The 25,007-nt window shown below is 35.0% G+C and overlaps 1 protein-coding gene across 1 annotated transcript in view; it reads right to left on the bottom strand.

Annotated features, from left to right (window-relative positions):
* The window catches only part of SYDE2 (synapse defective Rho GTPase homolog 2), a 47,894-nt gene that overhangs the window by 20,249 nt on the left and 2,638 nt on the right, over positions 1-25,007 (bottom strand). Inside the window, exons 2-4 of the mRNA XM_072834323.1 lie at positions 16,454-17,137; positions 8,779-9,881; positions 4,831-4,957 (exon numbers count right to left, since the gene is read on the bottom strand). Coding sequence (XP_072690424.1) covers positions 4,831-4,957; positions 8,779-9,881; positions 16,454-17,137 — 1,914 coding nt within the window. The remainder of the gene's footprint in view (positions 1-4,830; positions 4,958-8,778; positions 9,882-16,453; positions 17,138-25,007) is intronic.

The raw sequence follows: 25,007 nt of genomic DNA on the forward strand, positions 1-25,007 counted from the left end.
TGAGTCACCTTTCCCAGCAAGTTTTCCCTAATTTTCCCACAATAAGTTAAGTGTTCCTGCTCATATATTATAATCAGTTATCTTTCCCCTTAGACTAGTATTCTTGAGGGTGGACATTATCTCTTACACATTGTTGTATTACAAATGCCTTAGCAAAGTGTCTGACATATAGTAAGCATTCAGTATATGATGGTTAGATAGATGGATACCATTTTTCTACCAGCAACTGCCGGACTATGAAGATTAATATACTAAATAACCTCATTCTTCAAGTGAGACACTGTCTCCCGAGAAAGTGCCTCCATCCTCTATCAGTACCCACGATCGCAAAAATTTAACTCAGCAGAACCAGAATACTGAAAATAGTACAGGGCTGTGAGAGTCATTCTTTCCCAGGTGAAACTTCTATGAATAATAAAGATACATTAGAGTAGATATATTTGAATGTAGAATCACTGACATTTCTGCAAGTTAATGTTATAAATTAATTTTTTAAAACCATTCATCTACCCCACTCTACCTCACTTACTCTTTCTGAACTTCCTGCTTATTTTGGTCACACTCTATAGATGTTATTCAGATCAAATGGCTCTCACTGCCTCAGTTTATTTCAATTGCTAAATCTATGACCATTCCTCAGTGTTCTTCATTCTTTAGTGTTTTTATAGTTTACAGGTCTATGTTCAATCCAGGTTAAAAAAAAAACCAAAACAGAAATAGGGACCCATGGGTGGCTCAGTGTCTGAGCATCTGCCTTTGGCTCAGGTTGTGATCCTGGGGTCCTGGGATAGAGTTCCACATCAAGCTCCCCTCTTGGAGCCTGATTCTCCCTCTGCCTATGTCTCTGCCTCTGTGTGTGTGTGTCTTTCATGAAGAAATAAATAAAATCAAGAAACAAATGAAAGAAACAAAGAAAGAAAGACAAGACCAAATAATTTGAAAGTTAATGTGCCAGAGACTAGAGAACATATAATACATATGGTAGGGAAAATGTATATTTAATATGCATAAATGAAGAAAATTATTAATGTTTTAAAGATAATTTGGTGTTTATTTCTGATCAAGTTTTCTTTTCAGGGAAAATAAAAGAATGAATAATTTAAAAAGAATTAAAATCAGAAAAGTCATGGTCAAATAAACGTTTTGAATTTAGATCTCGGTGGTGTAATACTGCAATATGAAGTCAATTATACATAGGGCAAACACATTCAAATTGAATTTTTCTCTGCAGGAGAAAAATTTTCTAATCACCAAATGATATTTTTACTTTTCTAAATTCTTGTTCCTTTGATAAATAAGCCCCATAAACAATCATGAATAGATTTCGTACCTTAAATTTTGCACTTCATTGAAAAATCTGGTTTGTCTGGAGCAACTACAAAGAACACATTAAACTGTGGGTAAACTCTATCACTCACTTTATTAATAGCTCATTTTTAAAAAACTACTGAACTGTAAATTATATTTCTAAGTTTACTTAGAAATGTGAGCTCACAGGGAATAAACACATGAGGCAACATCATTACTGGCCAATTCCCCAAATCAACAATATCCTTTCTTTTGAGACACAATGAGACCTTGTGTATAACTTATTGTAATTCCAGTGATATTTCTCAGATAATTTTGAATCATTTCATTGGCTCTTTATCAAGAAAGAAAATATCTCTAGGTTCTTTTTAAAAACAACTTTCCTGGGGCCCCTGGGTGGCATAGTCAGTTAAGCGTCCAACTCTTGGTTTTGGCTCGCATAGTGATCTTAGGATCCTGGGATCAAACCCTGTGTTGGGCTCCACACCAGGTGTGGAGTCTGCTTTGGATTCTTTCCCCACTCTCCTGCTGCCCCTCCCTTCCACACTCTCTCTCTAAAATAAATAAATCTTTTAACCCAAAACCAAAAATGGAAGAGCTTTCTAGAAACAGAAGAGTACAAAGCTTTCCAGAAACGGAAGAGTACAAAGAATAGAGCCAAAATATACCCAATTCATAAATTATGAAAACTCTCAATTTTAGAAAAGAATGCTATAAATCTAATATTCATTGGCCTATTAGTCATATCACTTGCACATGCTACAAACTTTTAAGGATCTGTTTTATAGCAAATAATCAAACTAAACCACATGATTCATCTTTTTAATTTGTATATATTTGACACGATTTATTTCTAAGATAATGATTTACCAAGATGAAATCTCATTTCATTTGGTTATAGAGTGTAATTTCCTGGGAATTGCTATTTATAAAATCTCCCTTTAATGAATTCATAAAATGGGTTCTTTGCCGATTATAATTACATATTATTAAAGGGAAAATTCTACTTTTTTTGTAGACATGATCTATTTTGTGTGTAGAAAAAATAAACTTTTCTTCCTTTAAAAAAAATAAAAGCATCCATTATTTCTGATTTGCTAAAATTTATAAGAAAGAAAAAGTGCCTTGGTTTTGCTATCTCTTTTAAAATAGTATCAAAGTTTTAATTATCTAAGAGTATATATTAAATACTATGAAAATACAGTCATTCAGAGTTCAGAGATTGAGAACCTCAATTGTTATAAAAAGCCCCAATCCGGGCAGCCCCGGTGGCGCAGCGGTTTAGTGCCACCTGCAGCCCAGGGTGTGATCCTGGAGACCCGGGATCAAGTCCCACGTCGGGCTCCCTGCATGGAGCCTGCTTCTCCCTCTGCCTGTGTCTCTGCCTCTCTCTCTCTCTCTGTATCTCTCATGAATTAAAAAAAAAAAAAAAAAAAAAAAAAGCCCCAATCCTAAAAGTAAGTTTTAAAGAATTCCAACCAACAAAAATCTGTTTAATATGGGAAAGTTGAACTTTCCTCAAATTCTCTCCTCACCAAGTAATTGCACATGAAATAAGAAATCAAAGTAGAAAGATAAACAAACAATATTACAGCATGAAAAAAATGGTAGTTAACAGTAGAGAGAACTATCAAAATAACACAGAAGAGCTGCAGATACATACCAAAGCATCTATAGGTGAATGGATATGATATCCAAGATACACTTCAAAATAATCCATGTCTAGGTGAGAATCAAATGAGGGGTATTAAAGATAACAGGTTTGGTCAGGTGTTGATTATGGAAGCCAGGTGATGGAAAAAGAGAGTTTATCATAATATTCTCTCTACTTTTGTATATGCTTCAAAACTTTGCTAATAAAAAGTAAAACAACAACAAAAACAAACATGGAATTATAAGCCAATAGTCCCTGAAGATATCTATTGGTTATGAATAATCCTATAATGGCCAAATTCAAAGGCCTTATTTCTGTTCTCATCTTATATGATCTCTCCATCAAATGACTGCCTCATACCTTGCCTTAAACTCTGTTGTCTTTTGAATACCAAACTTTCTAACATTCCTCTCAATCTCTTCAGCTGAATCTTCTTTCTTTGCATGCCTCCGAAGTTTGGAGATCCTCAAAGTCCTTGTCTTTTCAAATTTTATGGACAATCACAAAGCATTAATTACAACTATAGGTCAATGACCCTCACGTTCCCATTTTCTTCCCCCACGTCTGGAGTACTGGAAGTATATGTTCAATGTTATACATTGGATTATATTCACCATTTGGTAAATTTTACTAAATCCTCTCCTTAGCTATACTTTCTATTTTGCCTGACATATTCATATAGATCTCCTACTAGTACCTCAAATTCAATATATATTTGAAAAGAAACCCAATTCATAATCTTTTTTTATATTTCTCCACCAAAAGCATTAGCTCTCCTCTCAGCTTTTTCTGCAAATGGTATCCAATCAACCAGGTGTCCAAGTCATGCTTATCTGGCCCCTCTCTTTCTTCATATCCTTTCAATTCTATTCCTTCCTGTAGTTACTGCTTTGAGACTCCTTCAGCATTCCTTATCTCTTTGCTGGGACCACTGCCAAGGCCTCCTAACTGGTTTTATGTCTTCTGGTTTCTTCTAATTCCAATCCATCACATAGAGTTGCCAGATTAGAAGATTATCTCTGAAGATTTCACTCCCGTGCTCAAAAATCTTTGATGGGGGCACGCCTTGGTGGCTCAGCTGTTAAGCGTCTGCCTTTGGCTCAGGGCGTAATCCTGGAGTCCTGGGATTGAGTCCTGCATTGGGTTCCCCGCAGGGAGCCTGCTTCTCCCTCTGCCTGTGTCTCTGCCTCTGTGTGTGTGTGTCTCTCATGAATAAATAAATAAAATCTTAAAAAAAAAAATCTTTGATGGGTTCCCTCTGCCTACTAAATAAATCTGAATTCTCTACCCAGATACTCAATGTGCTTTACATGACCTACGTTTCAATCAAACTGAACTCTAATGGTGTTTTATTTATCCCCATATGAAGAAAATGTAGCCTTTTTCTTTTGCTACCTAGTACGGCTAATTTAATGTAGGTTTTACTCCCATCACTACTCCTCTCCTTCCCCCCACCTCCAATATTTGTTGGCTGTTTGAGGATAGGGACAATAACCTGTTACCTTCTCACAGAAAATATCATCCCCACATTAATGTTTGTGAGGAAGGAAAATAAGACTTCAGAATAAAACCCAATTAAATTCAGGCTACAAGGGTGCCTGGGTGGCAGTTGGTTAAGCGTCCTCCTTTGGCTCATGTCATGACCCCAGGGTCCTGGGATAGAGTCCCATATCAGGCTCCCTGCTCAACGGGGAGTTGGCTTCTCCCTTTCTTTCTGCCCCTCCCCCTGCTTTCACTCTCTCTCACACATGCTCTCTCAAGTAAATAAAATCTTTAAAAAATTTAGGCTACAAAACAGTACTTCAATTCCTTTTCCTACATATATTGTCTTTCCAGAATGTATACGTAGAATAAAAAGTATTCATTACCTGTTATTACATTTATATCTGGGTACTGGTTTTCACACAGACCAACAGCTTTGCTATCTCTCTCAAAAGCCTCTCGAAGTTCTTTCTTGACTGCTGCTGAACCACATAATCGGTACAGGCCTACCACCTAGAAATAAAATTATAGCCACATTATGATAAATTTGATAAAGAGAAAATATAATAGCACAAAATGTGTAAGTCACATGAAATTGGTAATCAAATATATTCTGATAACATTTCATTAAAAATATCTCAAACAGCTTTTGAAATTGGTAGACTATATTCATCAGTTGAATAAAAACATTCTATTCCTACATTTAAATTCAAAGAATATGGGACGCCTGGGTGGCTAAGTGGTTAAGCGTCTGCCTTCTGGCTCAGGGCGTGATCCTGGGTCCCAGGATCCAGTCCCACATCGGGCTCCCTGCATGGAGCCTGCTTCTCCCTCTGCCTGTCTCTGCCTCTCTCTCTCTCTGTGTCTCTCATAATAAATAAATAAAATATTAAAAAAAAACAAAGAATATGCTATGAGTTCGGTAGTGCTAGCTATCTTAAGATACAAGCCCTTCACTTTAGTTTTATATGCTCTACCAATATCTCCATGCCCTAAAATTGTATCATTTCACATCTTTTGCTCTAAACTGAAGAAGTGTGGCACAGTGGTCAAACAAGGGTTTTGTGGATTCCATAAAGCCCCACTCTATCATTCCTTGCTTAGTGACTTTGGGTGAGCTATTTAATCTTTATTAATCTCAGCTTATTTATTCATAAAAAAAGCATATAGTTGAAATATGATTCCAGTATACTATTTGAAGTTATCCTTTTAGAAAAAAAAAAAAAAAAGATTCTAGGGAAGAAATAAACGCAATCCTGGAATTTTTTTTAACTTACTAAGTTAACTGACTAATAAGTGATGAAGGAAATTCAATTAAGATAATATATTAAAGGTAAAATAAAACCTTTAGCTCAAAATATATATAAGAGGAACAGATATCACCCATCCTCCCCTCAAACTACACTAAAAAGATTTATACTTTAAACACTGTTAGCTCAAACAGGATATAAAATATTAAGTCTTAGGAAGTTCACTATAAATTCACTGAGAGGAAATCAACTATGGTATCTACAAAGAGAAAACATGTCTGATTAAGCAATCAGAGTTTGTTTTTTAAACCTTCAAGAAGACCAAAAAAATAAATAAATGATTGTTAACTATACTTCCACATCAAACACCAGGAAATTGAATCACCTGAATTGAAGGAAGTTTTTTTTTTTTTTGAAGGAAGTTATAAAGAAATTATTTCAAGACAGAAATAAAGTAAAAACAATGAAGATCCCCAATGATTTGAACTAGAAATCACTTTAAAATCTTATAAACAATCTAAGAGAAGGAGTACACAAATGAAATTTCCAGGTGTACTTATGACACAAACCTCCCTAAATCAATAAATAACTGATAGAATACAGAAAGTGTGTCTCGATATAGGAAAGTGTCACTAATAGATACAGAGAACTGTTATCCAAAATATGAGATAAGCTATTAAGTATTAATTGGAATATAGTAAGCAACCTACAACTTTTTAAAGATGTATTTATTTATTTGAGAGAAAGAAAGTGCATGCATGTGGGTAAGGCAAGGGGCAGAGGGAGAGGGAGAAGGTGAGAAGCAGACTTCTCATTGAGTGTGGAGCCCAAAGTGGAACATGTCGACCTTATGACCCATGATAGCATGACCTGAGCTGAATTCAAGAGTCAGACGCTTAATTGGGCCACCCAGGTGCCCCAGGAACCTGCAACTATTTCTAAGAGAAGGTAATACAAGGTGCTGCTTACATTCAAAAGGATCAACATAATATTGGAAACTAAGGAGTGAATGTATTGAGAAGGGAATTTCCTACTCTTATCCACATTGATAGTTCATTCACATTGAGAATAGCACTTCTACACTGGTCACATCTCACAAGACATGGTAGCACCATAGATGATCCAGAAAATAAAACTAAAATATTAAGCAGGATCAAAGAAAATGCTATCACATTAGAAGAAAATAACTTGAGTAGAGCCCTTCTAGTGTAGGCATACTGGATTGTCACAAAATTCCATAATAGAGATGTATCCCCTTGAACTTGAAATGGAGATGAACCTAGAATAAAGAAAGCTAATACTTCAGTAGTAAGTAATAAATTAATGGAACATGTTATCCCAAAAGGTGAATAAAGGAATACAGAGACCTAATATAGGTATTTCAAGGAAAGGACACTTTAGAATATTATCCCTAACTTCAGAGGCTGACTTCTGAAATCAAACACTTGAAGTAGGGACGCCTGGTTGGCTCAGCGGTTGAGCATCTGCCTTTGGCTAAGGGCGTGACCTTGGGGTCCCGGGATCTAGTGTCACATGGGGCTCCCCGCAGGGAGCCTGCTTTTCCCTCTGCCTCTCTGTGTCTCTCATGGATAAATAAATAAAATCTTTTAAAAAGTAAAATAAAATAAATATTTCTAAACGTTAAGTAGGGAAATAAAAAGCACTGCTAAAAATGTTCTCTGAGTTTTTAAAACAAGGTACAAGTCTTACATATCCATTCTTTATAAAATAGTTTGGAAAAGAGACCATAAATGTACAGTGCTATTTGAGGTACTTATTTTAATATTCAATTGTAAAAGTTTTTGTTTAACAATTAGCTTTAAATTCTGTGTAATCTCTGACCTCTCAACGTGCTGCCTAAAAAAAAAGAGAGAAAAACAGAGAGCCTTAAGAAAAAGTAACTGAACCATAGTTTGACTGGAAACTAAAGGCCTCAATCTCATATAAATAACAAACTCAATCTGAATAATATATCTGAGATGAGTTTTTAAAAGTTCAGATGTCCTACCTCTCACCTTCGGGAAGCTACTTTATCTATTTTTAGAGATATAAGCAGGTAAGACCCACAGAGATGAAGTGATTTGCCCAACATCACATAGCTAATTAATAATGAGGGAGAAACCAGTACCCATTTTCTACATCTTAATACAAACCCCCGCTAACTTACTTATGCTGTTTCTGTAGTTTCCACATCGGGTTCAAGGGGAGTTATTTTAAAATCTTTTCTACATATAAAAAAATCACAGTTCAGTGTTGGTGATATTTACCCTTGATGTTTTTAATAATAATTGTCATAAATGGTCATAGGACTAAAGCATAAATACCTCAAAACATCTAATTTTATGCTTAATTTTTTAATTCAACAATTACTTGTACCTCAGAATAATATCCTCAGTGATATGCTGTTTCTCACCGTCATAGTCCTCATGAATTAATGAAAATAAAGAACGATAAGGACTACTAACCAGTTAATATTACATATCTGGTTACATATAACACCAGTATTTTTGTTTTCATGGGTTGCTTTTATCTTATTTAACTTTCTTATTTAAAAGGAAAAGAGAATGAGACAGCTTATTAGTAGTACCTCTCCTCATCCTACATGCGATCCCAAAGCTCAGAGACAAATAAGCTTACATTTCCTGAAAAGTGGTATGAGGAACAGTAGGGAATAAGGGCAGGGAGTTAGTTTTAGGAGTAAAGCGGGGTTTTGAGATTCACTGTTGGAATTTTGTACCATAGGAATGTCAAACCATGCAGAAACATTCCTTAAATGAAATTAGTCTTTGCCTATCTTATCAGCTCTGGCTCTTCCTAGGAATGCCATTATAAAGCAATCCTGATATGTAGGTATAAGGCCCATGCAGCTCTGCATCACAACATAAACTGTGGAACAATACAATTTATGAAAGTATGAATTATACCCCAAACAGTAATGGAATAAAAATAAAAACAAGGAATGAGAAAACGTCTAACTTGCATTTTTTTAACCTTGCCTTGAATTCCTTCCCCTAAGACTTACTATAAATTTAATTAACATAGGTAAATAGATAAGGAGTTAGTAGAGAAAGAGTGATATAATACCTGACAGCCTCTCTTTTCAATTTCCATAATACATTTTTGTATCAGGAGTGGCACCATCAGTCCTACATTTTCTTTCTCTACAACTTTTCGAATATCAACACCAAATATTACTGGTTCTCGATTTACAACCAGTCCATGAAGAGAATTCTCCCACTGTTCCAGAAGAGTCACTTTCACATAAATAAGACCTCTAGGCTCAAGTTTAACAGCCAACTGATGTGTCTTTGTCACCCTGAATAAGGTAGGGAGAACAACAGTTCCGTGACAACACACTCGATTTTTTCTTGGAGTCGGTTCCCAGCTGAATACTACTAATTTCAAGTGCTGTGCATTTTCAATTTCTATGTTGAAAGTATGATCCATGTCTAAAAATGTTGTCCGACATGTGAGCAAAGCTGTTCTTGCTTTGTTTACTGAATCTACCTGAATCGCACAGAAGACATCTTTTGAATCTATCCGTGGTGGTTTTAAATCCTCAGCACCATAGAAATGCACACTCATGAGCCCAGATATGTACTGTGAACACTTAGGTTGATCAGAAAAACTATAATGTCTAAAAGCATCAATGTCTATTTCACTCTTAGTACAACTATTTGGAATTATTTCTTTTCCCTTTCCAAATTTGTTTTCAGATCCATGTTTGCTAGATTTAGTTATAAGTTCAGGCGAATCCCCATCACTGAGGTAACCACCTTTGCACGAATACTTAGAACTGATAAATGTTTTCTTCTGGTAGTTGTGCTGAGAAGATACGCTGGTATCCAAATGGTACCGACTTATAACATTCCTCTTAGCAGCTGTGGTTGTATTCCCAGCAGGTAGGATATCAGTATGATGAGTTTCTTGACAGTTACATTTAGACAAGGAAGGAGTATTATCTGGACTGTTCATATGATTCAAAGTTCCTTTAACGCTCAGCTTTCGGCTAAGTTCTGGCAATCTTTTCATTTTCATGGAAAGTTTCCTCACAGTTCGTGGAGATTTTATTTTATCTGGGAAAGACCAGTTAATTGAACTACTTTTTTTCACAGGGCTAGGGCTTGGAGAAGGTGGTTCTGTAACTCCCAATTCATTCTTATTTGTAGCAGCTAGGATCCCAGGACCTTAAAAAAAAAAAAAAAAAGATATTATAAGGTGATATGTTTTGATTTCTACTTTATAAATCATCAATTGATCAATCTCTCATATGGGTAGAAATTTTTCACTTGTTTCATCTCATTGGGGAGATTTAGTTACAAGTTTAGGTAAATCTCCATTATCACCTTTAAACAGGGTATCAAGGACTTCCAAGGCTGCCCAGATGGCTCATTTGGTGGAGCATGCAACTCTTGATCTCAGTGTGCTAAGTTTGAACCCCATGTTGGATGTAGAACTTACTTAAAAATAAAATCTTAAAAAAAAAAAAAAAGGATTTCCAAATGGCTTACAGTGGAAAAGAGCCCTCTCCATCTGCTTTTCTATTCTAAAGGTTTGGAGGAAGGGTAATAGAGGTTCCTTTTAAATCTTTCCCACTGCAATATAATAACAGCAATATGTTCTTTTATGACCATAAACAGTGGATAGCAGAGGAAACAAGGAAGAGTTCTTATTTTAATAGGTTTATTTTGGCATATTAATACATGTTTATTTTAACATATTTCCTATTTTAATATGTTTATTTAGACATCCTACTCTAATTTAAAAAAGAAATCCTACTCTAATAAAAGAATATTTCTTCTATTTATAATCCTCTAAAAACTAAATTTTATCACATAGCAGGACTAGGGATGCCTGGGTGGCTCAGTGGTTGAGTGTTTGCCTTCAGCTCAGGGTATGATCCCAGAGTTCTGGGATCGAGTCCCACATCAGGCTCCCTGCAGGGAGCCTGCTTCTCCCTTTGCCTATGTCTCCGCCTCTCTGTCTTTCATAAATAAATAAATAAAATCTTTAAAAAGTAAAATAAAATAAAAAATTTAAAAACCAAACAAGTTTATAATTTTGACAACAAAGAGTCTTTCTTCATTCTAATGTTCTATTAGAACATACCACAGAAGATTATATAAAATGAAATCAGTCATTCAAGAATAACTGCATATTGAGGAGTGCCTGGGTGGCTCAGTCAGCTGAGTGTCCAACTCTTGATGTCAGTTCAGGTTGTGATCTTAGGGTCATGAGATCGAGCCCCACATTGAGCTCAGTGCTCCGTGCCAAGTCTCTTTGTCCCTGCTTGTGCATGCTCTCTCTCAAATAAATAAAATCTTTCAAAAGATAATAAAAAGAGAATAACTGAATATTGAATATCATAAAGCTAATTAATTTCAAATACTAAAGACATTTCTTATATTATTTATATACAACTCCCTAGAACTTCAAAAGCTAAATTAGGGCCTTTTCTTGCAATTTCAATATATTAAAAATGACTGTACAGAGATATAAATAAGTTTTCTTACAATTTTCAGTTTTCATGAAGAGTAAAGCATTGAAATGTTTTTTAATCCTTCTCCACATAAAAATAGCTTTATTGGTCTTAGTGTGTAAGTAAAAAGTTTTTAAAAGAAACAAAGAAATAGGGCAGCCCAGGTGGCTCAGCGGTTTAGCATCGCTTTCAGCCCACAGCTTGATCCTGGAGACCCAGGATCGAGTCCCATGTCGAGCTCCTTGCATGGAGTCTGCTTCTCCCTCTGCCTGTGTCTCTGCCTCTCTCTCTCTCTCTGTCTCTCATGAATAAGTAAATAAAATCTTAAAAAAAAAAAACAACAAAGAAATACAAATAAAGTAAATACCTTAAACTGAAACTATCAAGAGATTAGCCATTGTAAATATTGTGGTAAACATAATATTAAAAGCTGTTTAATATTAAATTGTTAATATTTTAACACCCTCCAACATTTATTGAGCTAGACAAATTATGAAAAATTAATACTTAGTATGTAAATATCCTCATTTAATTCTTTAAATATCCCTATGAGTTAAGATACCACTAACATCCCACTCTCCAGATAAAGACCTCACGCACAGGGCTATCTGATTTAAGATCACAAAGCTGATAAGCAGCAGAAACCTAAGCATAGGCCTTCACAGCCTATTTTTTTAAAAGACTTTATTTATTTGACACAGAGAAAGCAGGTACAAGCAGGGGCAGTGGCAGAGGGAGAAGCAGACCCAATGGATAGACAATGAGGCTCCATCCCAGGACTCTCGGATCAGGACCTGAGCTGAGACACTTACTCAACTGAGCCAGCCACCCAAGCACCCCTAGAGCTTATAATCTTAAATACTATACTTTAGAGCCCTTCCATCCTTCTAAACAGTTTTCTGTCTACCTTTCTCAACCATTAAGAAGTTGAAATATTTGGGATGCCTGGGTAGCTCAGCAGTTGAGCGGCTGAGCCTTTAGCTCAGGGCGTGATCCAGGATCGAGTCCCACGTTGGGCTCCCTGCATGAAGCCTGCTTCTCCCTCTGCCTATGTCTCTGCCTCTCTGTGTCTCTCATGAATAAATAAATAAAATCTTAAAAAAAAAAAAGTTGAAATATTCTATTTAACCTCAAACTTTCAATAACCCAGGTTTTATTTTTTATTTTTATTTTTTTAATACCCCAGTTTTTTAAAAAAAAATGTATAGCCTGATCAATTTTATTTTAAAAATTGAAACTGTTCCTATTTAAGTGTTTAAACTAATAAAGCAAAATGAACATATCTTCTAAAAGCTGGTATTATATAAGTTTAAACTATGCTTTTAAAGAAACAATCTAGGGATCCCTGGGTGGCGCAGCGGTTTGGCGCCTGCCTTTGGCCCAGGGCGCGATCCTGGAGACCCGGGATCGAATCCCACATCGGGATCCCAGTGCATGGAGCCTGCTTCTCCCTCTGCCTATGTCTTTGCCTCTCTCTCTCTCTCTGTGACTATCATAAATAATTAAAAATTAAAAAAAATAATAAAATAAAAAAAATAAAGAAACAATCTAGGGGTGCCTGGCTGGTTCAGTCAATAGAGCACACAGCTCTTGATCTCAGGGTTGGACCTAGGGCTTCTTTAAAAAAGGGGGGGAGGGGGCAGCCCTGGTGGCTCAGCAGTTTAGGGCAGCCTTCGGCCTAGGGTCTGATCCTGGAGACCCAGGATTGAGTCCCACATCAGGCTCCCTGTGTGGAGCCTGCTTCTCCCTCTGCCTGTGTCTCAGTCTCTCTCTCTGTGTCTCTCATGAATAAATAAATAAAATCTGAAAGAAAGAAACAAAAGAAAGAAAAGAAAGAAAAACAATTATTTAAAATTTAAATTAATTTTTCACACTTTATTCCTTCCAAAGATCTAATATCAGAGGCTACTCTATATATTTCACAATTAAAATGATCAAAAAGTATTAATTCATTTCAAAAACCAATAGATGAAATGATCTTTCTTTAAAATATTAATATACTCTCCCTCCACCCCTCTTTATGTGTCCTAATGACAAAGAAGTGGTTTCTTTATAAAGAAAGGACTATTTTAAGTATGCCTGCTAGGCTTTTCTGGTAAGTAACTAATAAGAAACGGAGTGTTTGATAAACTAGACAAAGCATTCCCTTGTACTGTAAATTGTAGTACAATTCTACTGGTTTACTGGCCTAAAACATTCTATAGTAATCAGAGTCCTGCTCTAGTCTACAATCTATCTATTTTGTCATGGCTTAAAAAGCTACCCTGTATATTAAATTGCTCTAGGGTTTTTTTACATTATTAAGGAGTTAATTTAACATTCTGACTTTTTCTACACATCATGCATTAAATATTTCTTACTTAAGTCCTTAACTAATTATTAAAATGAAATACTGTGTAAACTAGCAATTTCTACTACAGATAAGCCAGTCTATTAAAATAAAAATGCTTAGGAAAAAATAAAAATAAAAATGCTTTGTTTTTTGTTTTATAAAACCCAAGAGCTGAAATATTACCAAATTCAATAGATGCTTAAATTGAAACCAAAATCACACTAATCAAATCACAGACTAGCTATAAAGGGAAAGTACAAAACAAAAATCTATAAATTCACGGACCAGGCTAGAATCAAGTGAAATTGGCACACTCCTTCAGCACCTAGAACAGTAGCTGGCACACAGCAGAAACTGAGTGTTTACTGAATAAATGAATTAATTGGTAAACCTTTTAGGATATATATTATAGGAATTACATATAATAGTTACTAGCCATAAAAACCCAAGTAATGCCACTAGTAATTAATCCTCATGAAGTAAAATAGAACATGATAAAGATCACTCCATTAATAGTGGAAACAATCTATTAACACACAACATAACCAAATAGTTTAGGACACATCAACCCAATTATATACTATAAAATTAGAAGTTTTTAATTTTTAAAAAGATTTTATTTATTTATTCATGAGAGACACAGAGAGAGAGGCAGAGACATAGGCAGAGTTTGGAGAAGCAGGCTCCATGCAGGAAGCCCAATGTGGGACTCGATCCCAGGACTCCAGGATCACACCCTGGGCCAAAGGCAGACGCTCAACTGCTGAGCCACCCAGGTGTCCCAATATACTATAAAATTAGTAAACGGTAATGTCAATCTATATATAACAGTACAAGACGAAGATACCAAGTGAAAGTATCAAAAACCAAAGGCAGAATGCTGTGATTGCAACTAGATAAAAGATACATATACATATGGAACTTAAAAGACAATAAAAACAAGTCATAAATGAGTTAGGATGATTAAAAAAATTCTCACTTATGTTAAATATGCTCAAGCTTTCCTATTTCTTGATCAGAAAATTATTTTAAAATTCAACCATTCTTTTTGCCTATTTCTCAACAGCTCTGTTAATATTGCTAAAGAAAACATCACTTTAGGTGACCTTTCTGATCAAACTAAAACAAAAAAAAGATGACATGTAGATAAACTGTCTAAATATTCCCTTTGTTTGGCACCTGGGTGGTTGACTCAGTTAAGTGCCCAACCCTTAATTTCGGCTCTGGTCATGATCTCAAGGTCCTGAGATTGAGCCCTATGTTGGGCTCCTTGTTCAGTAGGAAGTGTCTTTCTCTTCCCTTTCCCTCTACCATCTCACCAGTATGTGTGTTCTCTAAAATAAATAAGTAAATATTTATAAAAAAATAAATATTTTCTTTGGTCAACTTAGGACTGCTTATATTTTAATAGTATGTTAAAGAGAAGAATAACAGTGAGAAAGGAGATATAAATGACAGCCCTATTGTATTTTCAAGTTTGGGGGTTGTTTTTTTTTGTTTTGTTTTGTTTTTTGTTTTTTGTTTTTGTAATGTCTGTTAGTCTTTCTAGGTTCACAAATTTGCCACAAACATAAAATAATAAATTTTAAAGACAGTACTTAAAGTATGTATCACTTTACAAACATCGGCTTTCTAACTTAGCAGTTATTCTTATACCTTCTTGCCTTTTTTGCACCATACCAACTCTCTGTCATACTCCTTTAAGCCTTCCTTCCTTACCACTCCACCCTAGTCACAACCTTCATTCCAAACTATTATATATATATTTTAAAGATTTTATTTATTTATTTATTTATTTATTTATTTATTTATTTAATAATAATAAATTAACAGAGAGAGAGAGCACAAGCAGGAGGAGGGGAAGAGCAGAGAGAGAAGCGGATTCTCCACTGAGCAGGGAGCCTGCCGCAATTCTTGGGACTAGATTCCAGAACCCTGGGATCATGACCTGAGCCTAAATCAAGAGTTGGATGTTTAACTGAGCCATAAAGCATATATATTCTGTTATATAGCATTTATTTCTCTCTCCATCCAGATTACAAAAAAACCCACAAATTCATGCTGAAAAGTCAATCTACAATTAGAAATGCACACACATAAAGTTTTGCATTACCTTCAACCCCAACACAGGATGGGTGGATAGGGGTGGGGGCTACTTAATATTCCTGATATAACTTTTCAGTGTTTCTTTAAAAAAACTGACATCATACACTACAGTTTTTTAACTCACTTTTCCTCTTATCAATATATTTACCTCCTCATATCCCTGAGAAAAAGGATTCAAATTCAAGTACTTTATTTGTAAAGTACAGAAGTACTAGCAAGAAGTAAGAAAATTCAGGGGAAAATTCAAGAATTATCAAGCCTGCTACTACCATGGGCAACTGGTGCTTAACCTCAGGAGAAAACTGTGGGAAACAATGTTATAGCACCTATTTCCAAAGTCTTCACTTCTACCTCTCATTTCTTTTTCTCCTCTTCCTTTACTTTGTTCATGAGAAAATGTAGGCATGAAACCATAAAGTAATAATTACTGGTACACTGAATATACAACTTTTCAGCTGTAACCAGGCTAGATGTAAATGAGTGAATAAAGCAAAATCAGACTTATATAAAGAATATATTTTTCTCTTCAACTCCTTGTGATTCCATTCTTTCAGCTAAGAGAAAAGCAATTACTATTTCAAAGGACAGACTTGCTAACAGTTGGTGTAGGACTATCCTAGCATCTTCACCCCTTACAAAAACAAGTCTGTGATAGGAATTAATTAAACCACCATTTATATAAAAAATGTTTGTAAACGTTTTTGTTTTCTTTATTTTTATGAAAATACACTCACTTTGTAAGGAAAAGTACATAGCTATAACATACATCTATATTTAGTTTTGGCTACTGTCAAAGAATTAAAAAATGGAAAAAGAAAAGGCAAATGTATGATCATCTTTACCTGCAAAAGGAGATTTCAACATGAGACTCTCCTCTACCATTATACCTTCTTGTGTCTTATATCCAAGCCTTTGCTTGTACTGCTGCACGAACTCTGAGGAATGGATGGGCTCTACAGGATTCATTTCATTTGACTGTGTGGTCTGAACATTGCCTCTGTGTTCTGAAGAGCACAGCAAGTCTTCAGTGTACTGTTCTGCTTTCATTAGGTCACTACCAGATAATACTCTCAAACTAACACCAGGAAACTTCAGAACAGGAGGGTCTGCCTCACCAAAAGTCAAGGCATTTGATAGGCCAAAGTCTTCGTCCTCAGGAATGGGGTTGTACCATATTTCTCCTTCATCATCTGCATCATTTTCCTCATTGAAGTCTAAAGAACAGTTTCTTGATAATGAAGAATTTGTAGCATTACACACCACATATGTACAGCATTCTTCAGATGACTTGAAAAAAGGTTGTGATAGCTGATGTTTAGGTGAGACAGATAAGTGATTTATGTCTTGGCATTTCTTATTTTCTTCTTCCAAATTAAAAGATCGCAGAGTACTCTGATATAGCCAGTTGCGTTTCTTTGACACAGTGATGCTATTAAGTGGTTTATGACTTCTGAATCCAATATTGTCCTTCAGATCTTCAAGTTCTCTTCTCTTCACTGAAGACGCATAGACATTTTCAAATAAATCTGTTTCAACGGAAAAAAAAAAGAAAGAAGAATGTAATGATGTAATGCCTAACATACACAACAGACAGGTAACTGGAAATCAGTTATTAAAATACGATTTTTAAAAAGATGAAAAGTAGTATTACTTATATTTGGAGACTAAAATGAAACAAGAAAAATTTTGGCTTTTTCACCAAAAAATAATTTCTACTATTTAGACTATTAGCATAAGTGACATAAGAACTCTAAGAAAAAGAATAAACAAATTCTGAGATTGCCTTTCAAACATGACAGGGCTAACAAAGACTCACCCTAGGCAAAACATACTTTATAAAACACAAAGAATGCTTTGTACACAATATGCCTTTAACTAATATTTTTAATAATTCCCAACTCACTACTAAGAGGACCAGAGTCTTTAGAAAACATAAGTAATATTTCTACTTTTTCACACAAAGATTAACTTTGAGTAAATCTTTAAAAACAAATGTGGCTTACTTATTACTAAATGCTTTCCTGATTACTGAAATTTCAACATATCTGTTTCCTAATCATACAGTTATGCAGTGTTTAAGTTTTAAATATCTAGGCAAAAATACAAATACAAATCCCTTAAGAAGGCTCTAGATTAGAACCAGGTATCTTGTCTCATGGTAAATACAACCAGCTATGATTACTGGCCAGACACAAACTTAAGGAGCACGAAGAGAAGAATGAACAAAATAGTTCCTACCCTTAAGGTACTTGATCAAATACTTGATATGTGTTTGTGTTAATATGTGATAAGACTCTAAAAATGTATACGTAACATCAATTCCATATAAAGAGGAAAATTTTGCACATCCAAAGAATTGTATAAAGCAGGCTTCGATGACAGTCAATAAGCTAAATATAAACCGGAATACTAATTCACTAGACATAGAAACCACATTAACAAAACCACATTTCAAAAAATTTAAGATCATGCCAGGTTTATAAATTTTAGAATTATAGTCTGTGCTACTTTAACTGCATATATAGTTGATTCATTTTAGTGTTACAGCAAATAAAATATGACAGCCCAATAACAGAGTGATAAAAACACATTAAACTATGAGGAGCTTAATAACAACGAAAAAATTACATTCATGCGTAACCAAGGCTTTCAGTAACCTCCCTCTACTTAACAAAAATTCCTTTAAAAATGTAAAAAAATTTAATATTAAATTAAAAAAAAATACTAAATTTTACCCAAGCAAGCAATTAAATTTTAAAAATTAATTTTAAAAAACCCTCAAAAGCGCACCTGGGTTGCTCAGTGGTTGAGCATCTGCCTTTGGCTCAAGTAGTGATCCCGGGGTCCTGGGATCAAGTTCTACATCAGGCTCCCTGCAGGAAGCCTGCTTCTCCCTCTGCCTATGCCTCTGCCTCTCTCTGTGTCTCTCATGAATAAATAAATAAAACCTTTATAAAAAAAATTTTTTTTAAATCCTCACACATAAATGGGGTTTCAAGTTCAATTAGTTCCAGAGGCAGGAATAGACTAGGAATCAAAAGAGAAGGAAACTCCCATGAATGCCTATTATGCATTTATTTATGGAGTTCCTATTGTGTATTAGCAATGAGATAAAGCAGTAAGAAAGCTCTTAACTTCATTTAACCTCCACAAAAATGCTAAGACAGGTATGATTATTTCCATAAGCCAGAAAAAAATGAGGAATGTGGTCAAGGTGCTAGCTGTAGTATTCAAATTTAAGGTAGTCTAACCCTACAATCAATGCTCTTAACTCGTCTTCCCTATACATGCCCACCCACCAAAAGCAGGGAAGTAGGCAACCCTTTCAGAACATGGTGACAATAACGTAGTTAACCTTACTGGGTGGTTGCTGGTAAGAATTAAGTGAGATAATGTTGGAAATATTTTGAAAACTATATGGTACTGCTCGGAAAAGTCAAGTAACCTGCCCGAGATCATCTAGTTGGTAAATAGGAAAAGCAGCACTCAAAATAAACTCTTCTGACTCCAAAGTCTGTAGCAGTATATCTGGGCTACTACTAAGAGATACTCTCCAAGATTTAACATGCAATCATGTAACAGCCATTCAATAAATATTTTAAGTTGATTTAGCTTAATGAAAAATGTGAAGATTCGAGAGTCTTTCTTTGGTTCTGTCTCTTTTAAAATCAAAGAAATGAGGAACTGGAGGGGGATCCGTGGGTGGCTCAGCAGTTTAGCACCTGCCTCTGGCCCAGGGCATGATCTTGGGAGTCCTGGGATCAAGTCCCACATCAGGCTCCCTGTATGGAGCCGGCTTCTCCCTCTGCCTGTGTCTTTGCCTCTCTCTCTGTGTGTCTCTCATGAATAAATAAATAAAATCTCTTAAAAAAAAAAAAAAGAAATTAGGAACTGGAAATGAACACATACTCAGGAATCACTGTGGTTTCTGGGTTTTTAGTGGCCATGTCTTTTTGCCACGTGTACTAAATCTATTTCACATTTAAGCCCAAATCCTATATTATTTAATAGCATTTCAGACATTTACAAGATATTATTTGTAGTTTTTATGTAATTATAAATTTGAAGCCAAAGGTATAAAATTAAGTATACAATTCACAACGGCTAGAAGTTACATCTTATTTTTTTCTCAGATATCTCTCAAAAGATCCAAAATTTTATATAGATAAATTATTTTGAGTCCTATTTTTTTTGACATACACTTTTTTTTGAGATACATTTTAATTAAAATAAACATGCTTCTACTTGTACTGCATTCCAAGGAACCACAATGACAAAAACAAAGCTACTAGCATCCCATATTTAAGCAAATTGATAGATCCATTAATGTAAGTATTTAATGTATAATATTAAAAGGTATAATTACATGAAATACAATGCAACTATTTTTCATGAAATTACAAACTACAATAACTTAAAATCAAAGTCTGATTTTAAGTCTGATTGCTATTGCTGAATAATTCAAAATACTACATGCTGAAGTTGAAATTTAGAGATAAATAGGTACATTATTTTGATTTCTAATAAGGTCCAAATTTATTCATTTATTAAAGCTGAATATAAGCAATGCATTTAGGGTACTAAATTTTACTTGAGCAATTATTTATAAAGAATTTTAAACACTTCATTTTTATCTCCATTAACTACAGGGATGCATATGAATGCTAATTACGCAGAAATGGAGAGCTATTTGTAATCTTCCATTTATTCCTTTTTATGCAAAACTTAATGTTAAACCCTACTGCCATAAATTTAAATTACCTTTAACTTCTGTTAGTTTTACCTACAGCTACATTCATACACACACACACACACACACACACACAGAAAGAAGATACAAGTCAAAAAGATACCAAAATAAGTATGCAAAATTGCAAGGCAAAAACGTCTATTCCCTTACAATAATACATGTTATGGTATAATTAATTAAATGACTAATTAAAATCAGTTTACTTTGAAAATCTGTTAGAGAATGCAGAAGTGGCAATTACGTTTTTCACTCACAAAAATATTTTACATAGTACTGAACTACTCAAGCCAAATGTGTGTTTTTAACTATTATTTTATAATAAATAAAAATTACTATTACTAAACATTTAACTAGTGCTCTGGCTTAAAACTATCAGCAAACTTTCTGAGAAATTACGTATTTAACCCTCCCTGAAAATGTACCTATATACATCTTTTCATCATTTACAAGAGTCCTACTGCAGAAATAAACTATTGTTTTTGCTTACTGCTCCTTAAAAAATCCCAAATAAAAGTATTCTTACAAATACTCTATTAAAGTTTAAATAAATACAAACAGTCCTGCTTAAAGTGAAACTTGGCAGCCCAGATGAAATGACTAGAATAAATTTAATAAGCCTTAGGTTTATGCATGAATGATTTATATATATATATATATATACACACACACACACACACACATATACACATTATATACATATATATATATATATATATATATATATATATATGCCTTTCTCTTTTCCAGATAAATCTAAATGGGAAAATAGGTACAATGAAAAAGGAAGTTATTTTTCTATCTTTATGTTTCCTCTCTTGTGACTAGCAACAAAAGCCTTAAGAAAAAAAGCTGTGTGCTAGCTTTTGGACAGTAGAGAAGAATCCCTGAGACTCTTTTCAGTTCCACCACAGTAAGGAGGAAGAACAAGACAAAGATGCAAGAAAGAAGAGTAGAATAAATAAGTGCCCCTAAAGGGGTGTGTTCTAGCTCAATTCCCAGTGTTCTTTCCCAGTGTTCCTTTCAATTCCAGTGTACTCAGCTTCTGATCATTTCACTCTCCATCCAGAATCCTAATGATCTGGGCAAAGTAGTATTCCCACAAAGCCAGCTTGCCTTTCTCTTGATAATAGCTAACTAAGCACCAAGCATGGATCACTTCTCGGCCTTTTGGCTAAGATCAAGTGTAGCACCAAGCATGGTACCAAATGGATTATCTTTTACTATCCTCACAGCAGCCTGAGGACTAAGGCTATGCAGTGCTGAGTAACCTGTTCAAAGTCACAAGCCCGGTAAGTGGTGGGGCTGATCAGAAACCCACAGGCCTTGTTCTGTTAACCAGAATACTATGTGGTCTCTTCTCTGGCAGATTCCAAAATCTCAAGTTTATTGGTGCAAGATGAGACCAATATAGAGGGAATTGCTTAAACTTGTCATGTGTAAGTAAGTAGTAAGTATAAATGTATACATAATAAAACTGAAGCAGAAAGAGCTCAACTGTTTTGTTCTAATAGGGATTAGTTTAAGTATCAAGTATCAGAATAAAGTAGAATGCTTTGCCAAAACTTTAACAAATAAATGATGGGGTACTGGGAACTCTAGAACCTAACTACTCAAAGTATGTACCAAATAGTAGCAGCTACGCTGGGAGTTTGTTAAAATGCAAATTCTCAGGTCTCACCCCCATACCTATAAATCCGCATTTTAACAAGATTTTCAGGGAATTCGTATGCACATTAAGTTTGAAAAGCACTGTTTAATAACCCTGCTTTGAGTGGCAATGGTCTAGAAAATAGCCTTAGCAATTCTCAAAAAATAAACTCCACTTAGAAATGTAGGACTTTCAAATCAACACACTATTTTCTGCTGAATTTGTAATTCTCAGAGTTTTCCTGCCACCAGCAACTCCAATGTTCTATGGCGCTCTTCCAAAAAAAAAAAAAAAAAAAAAAAAAACAAAAGTAACTGGGCTCACTTCTAGGGCCACAATGGTATAATTTTTCAGAGGGGGATTTAAAACTAGAAGACAGTGGTCCTGGACTTAAGTCCTGGACTTAAGTGACTCAGTCAGTTAAGCGTCTGCGTTTGGCCCAGGTCACCATCCAGGGGTCGTAGGATCCAGCCCAACATCAGGCTCCTCAGCAGGGAGTCTGGTTCTCCCTCTGTCTCTCCTGCTTGTGCACACGTGTGCACGTTCTCTCACTCACTCAAATAAATAAAACCTTAAAAATAAATAAATAGGGATGCCTGGGTGGCTCAGCAGTTAAGCGTCCGCCTTTGGCTTAGGGCGTGATCCTGGAGTCTAGGGATGAGTCCCACATCGGGTTCTCTGCATGGAGCCTGCTTCTCCCTCTGCCTGTGTCTCTGCCTCCCTCTCTCTCTGTATCTCTCATGAATAAACAAATAAAATCTTTTTAAAATAAATAAATAAATACAACTAGAAGACAGTAAAAAATTATTTGCATATTGCTACTAATCTTGAAGAGGACTAATGCATAAAAAAGTTTGTTGGAAAAAATACATAAAGATAAGTCAGAGCTACAAATACTTGAGAAAAGAGAAGAAATAGGTGGGACTCCGCATTAGAAATGTCAACCTCACTTTAAGGTATAATGCACAGATTATGCCAGTTAATTAATTAATACTATAAAGAATTGCCTAAAATTTTTAGACAAAATATTAACAAGTTACATGCCCTAAATTTTCCTTTCACAGATAGTACAGCAGCAAAAGTAGAGTCAAAATAGGCTAATTATTTTTTTAAAGCTATAAAAGGCTGAAATAGCTAAACCTAGTGCTTTTAAATTTATTTCTAAGCACTATATGCTAATTAAACTTATTTATAAAGACTTACAATCAACTATAGTTGGCAAATACCTTCGTAATCTTAAGGCTTGCAGAAACTTGACAATATTACCATGTGTAATGACTTTAGATTTCTTAAATAATCATCTCAATTAAGAACAAATTGGCCAATCTGTGAACACTACATACCCAATGCACCAAATCTTTAGCATTGATATACTATCTAAAGTTTTAGAAGTTCCTAACAGAAGCCAGAAATCAAAATAGAAAATCCTTTTGTGGGGAGCCTGGGTGGCTCACTCGGTTGGGCTTCTGCCTTCTGCTCCAGTCATTAACCCGAGGTACTGGGATCAAACCCTTTGTCAGGCTCCCTGCTCAGCGAGGAGTCTGCTTCTCCCTCTCCCTCTGCCCCTCCTCTTGCTGTGCTCTCACTCTCTCTCTCTCAAATACATAAATAAAATCTTTAAAAACAAAAAAGAGGGATGCCTGGGTGGCTCAGCAGTTGAGCATCCACCTTTGGCTCAGGGCATGATCCTGGAGTCCCAGGATGGAGTCCCATATTGGACTCCCTGCATCGAGCCTGCTTCTCCCTCTGCCTGTGTCTCTGCCTCTCTCTGTGTGTCTCTCATGAATAAATAAATAAAAATCTTCAAAATCAAAACAAAAAAACAAAAAAGAAAAGCATTTTAGCTTCCACTTGTTACATAGTATCAAAACTTCCAAAATACTTAAGTATTTATTAGGTAGATTAGGTATCTCTAGTCCATTATATAGTTATTCTACATTACAAATTCTATAACCTTATCTTGAAACAAAAAATCCTTACAAATAATACTGTATAGAAAAGTGTGATATTAACCTTCTAGTCTATTTAACATCTTTATACAATCTAGAATGTATTTGTATTTCATTTGGATTGCCCAATTAATTTTTTAGAAAACATAATCAAAAAATAAAATTGGGAAAAGATGTAAAAAGAAAAAAAAATGAAGAAGAAGAAGAAGTAGTAGAATCTAAGTAACTTCAATCCGAACTAGAGTTAACATTTAGGGGCACATGGGTGGTTCAGTCAGTTAAGCATCTGCCTTTGGCTCAGGTCAGGATCTCAGGGTCCTGGGATAGTGCCTGCATTGGGCTCTCTGCTCAGCAGAGAGGCTGCTTCTCCCCCACCCCTTCCCTCTGCTCGTGCTTTCTCCCATTCTTTGAAATAAGTAAAATCTAAAAAAAAAAAAAGTTAACATTTAAGGCTAAAGTTTTAAAATAGATATATTGATTTAAAAATTGTCTTAAAAACCTTTGAGATCTCATCTCTGCAACTTTGAGGTAGCTACCTACCCCTCTAAACCTTGTTGAAATTCCATTCTTCTCTTCAATCCACACATTAGACCTCTAAAGAACTTTAACATCTGTTTGATGTTAAATAAATATGGGTTTTGGAGTCATAATAGAGACCGGAGTCTGAATCCCTATAATAGTTTGAGTCCATATAGTAGTATATACAAACCATATACTAATTTGAGTGACCTTAGGCAAACTACTTAACCCGTTCCTTTTGTTGTTGTTAAATGACAGATGTCATACCTGGAGGTGGGGGATGGGGGTGTTAATATGAGAACCATGCAAAGTATCCAGAATAGTTTTAATAAGTTAAACTAATGTTCATGAAAAATAATTAAGAAACAAGATTAACTCTCCAAATCTATACTAGATATGTAAACATTACACAAAATTTTATATTTCCTTAAAGACTTGAAAGGAAATAATATCTGATTAATAACAGTAAGGAACATCTGAGAAAGTTGTTTAAACCATAAATTATCCAAGCTTTTGCTTAGATTTCTTGT

The sequence above is a fragment of the Canis lupus genome, chromosome 8, assembly GCF_048164855.1.
Source record: "Canis lupus baileyi chromosome 8, mCanLup2.hap1, whole genome shotgun sequence".
Lineage (NCBI taxonomy): Eukaryota > Metazoa > Chordata > Mammalia > Carnivora > Canidae > Canis > Canis lupus.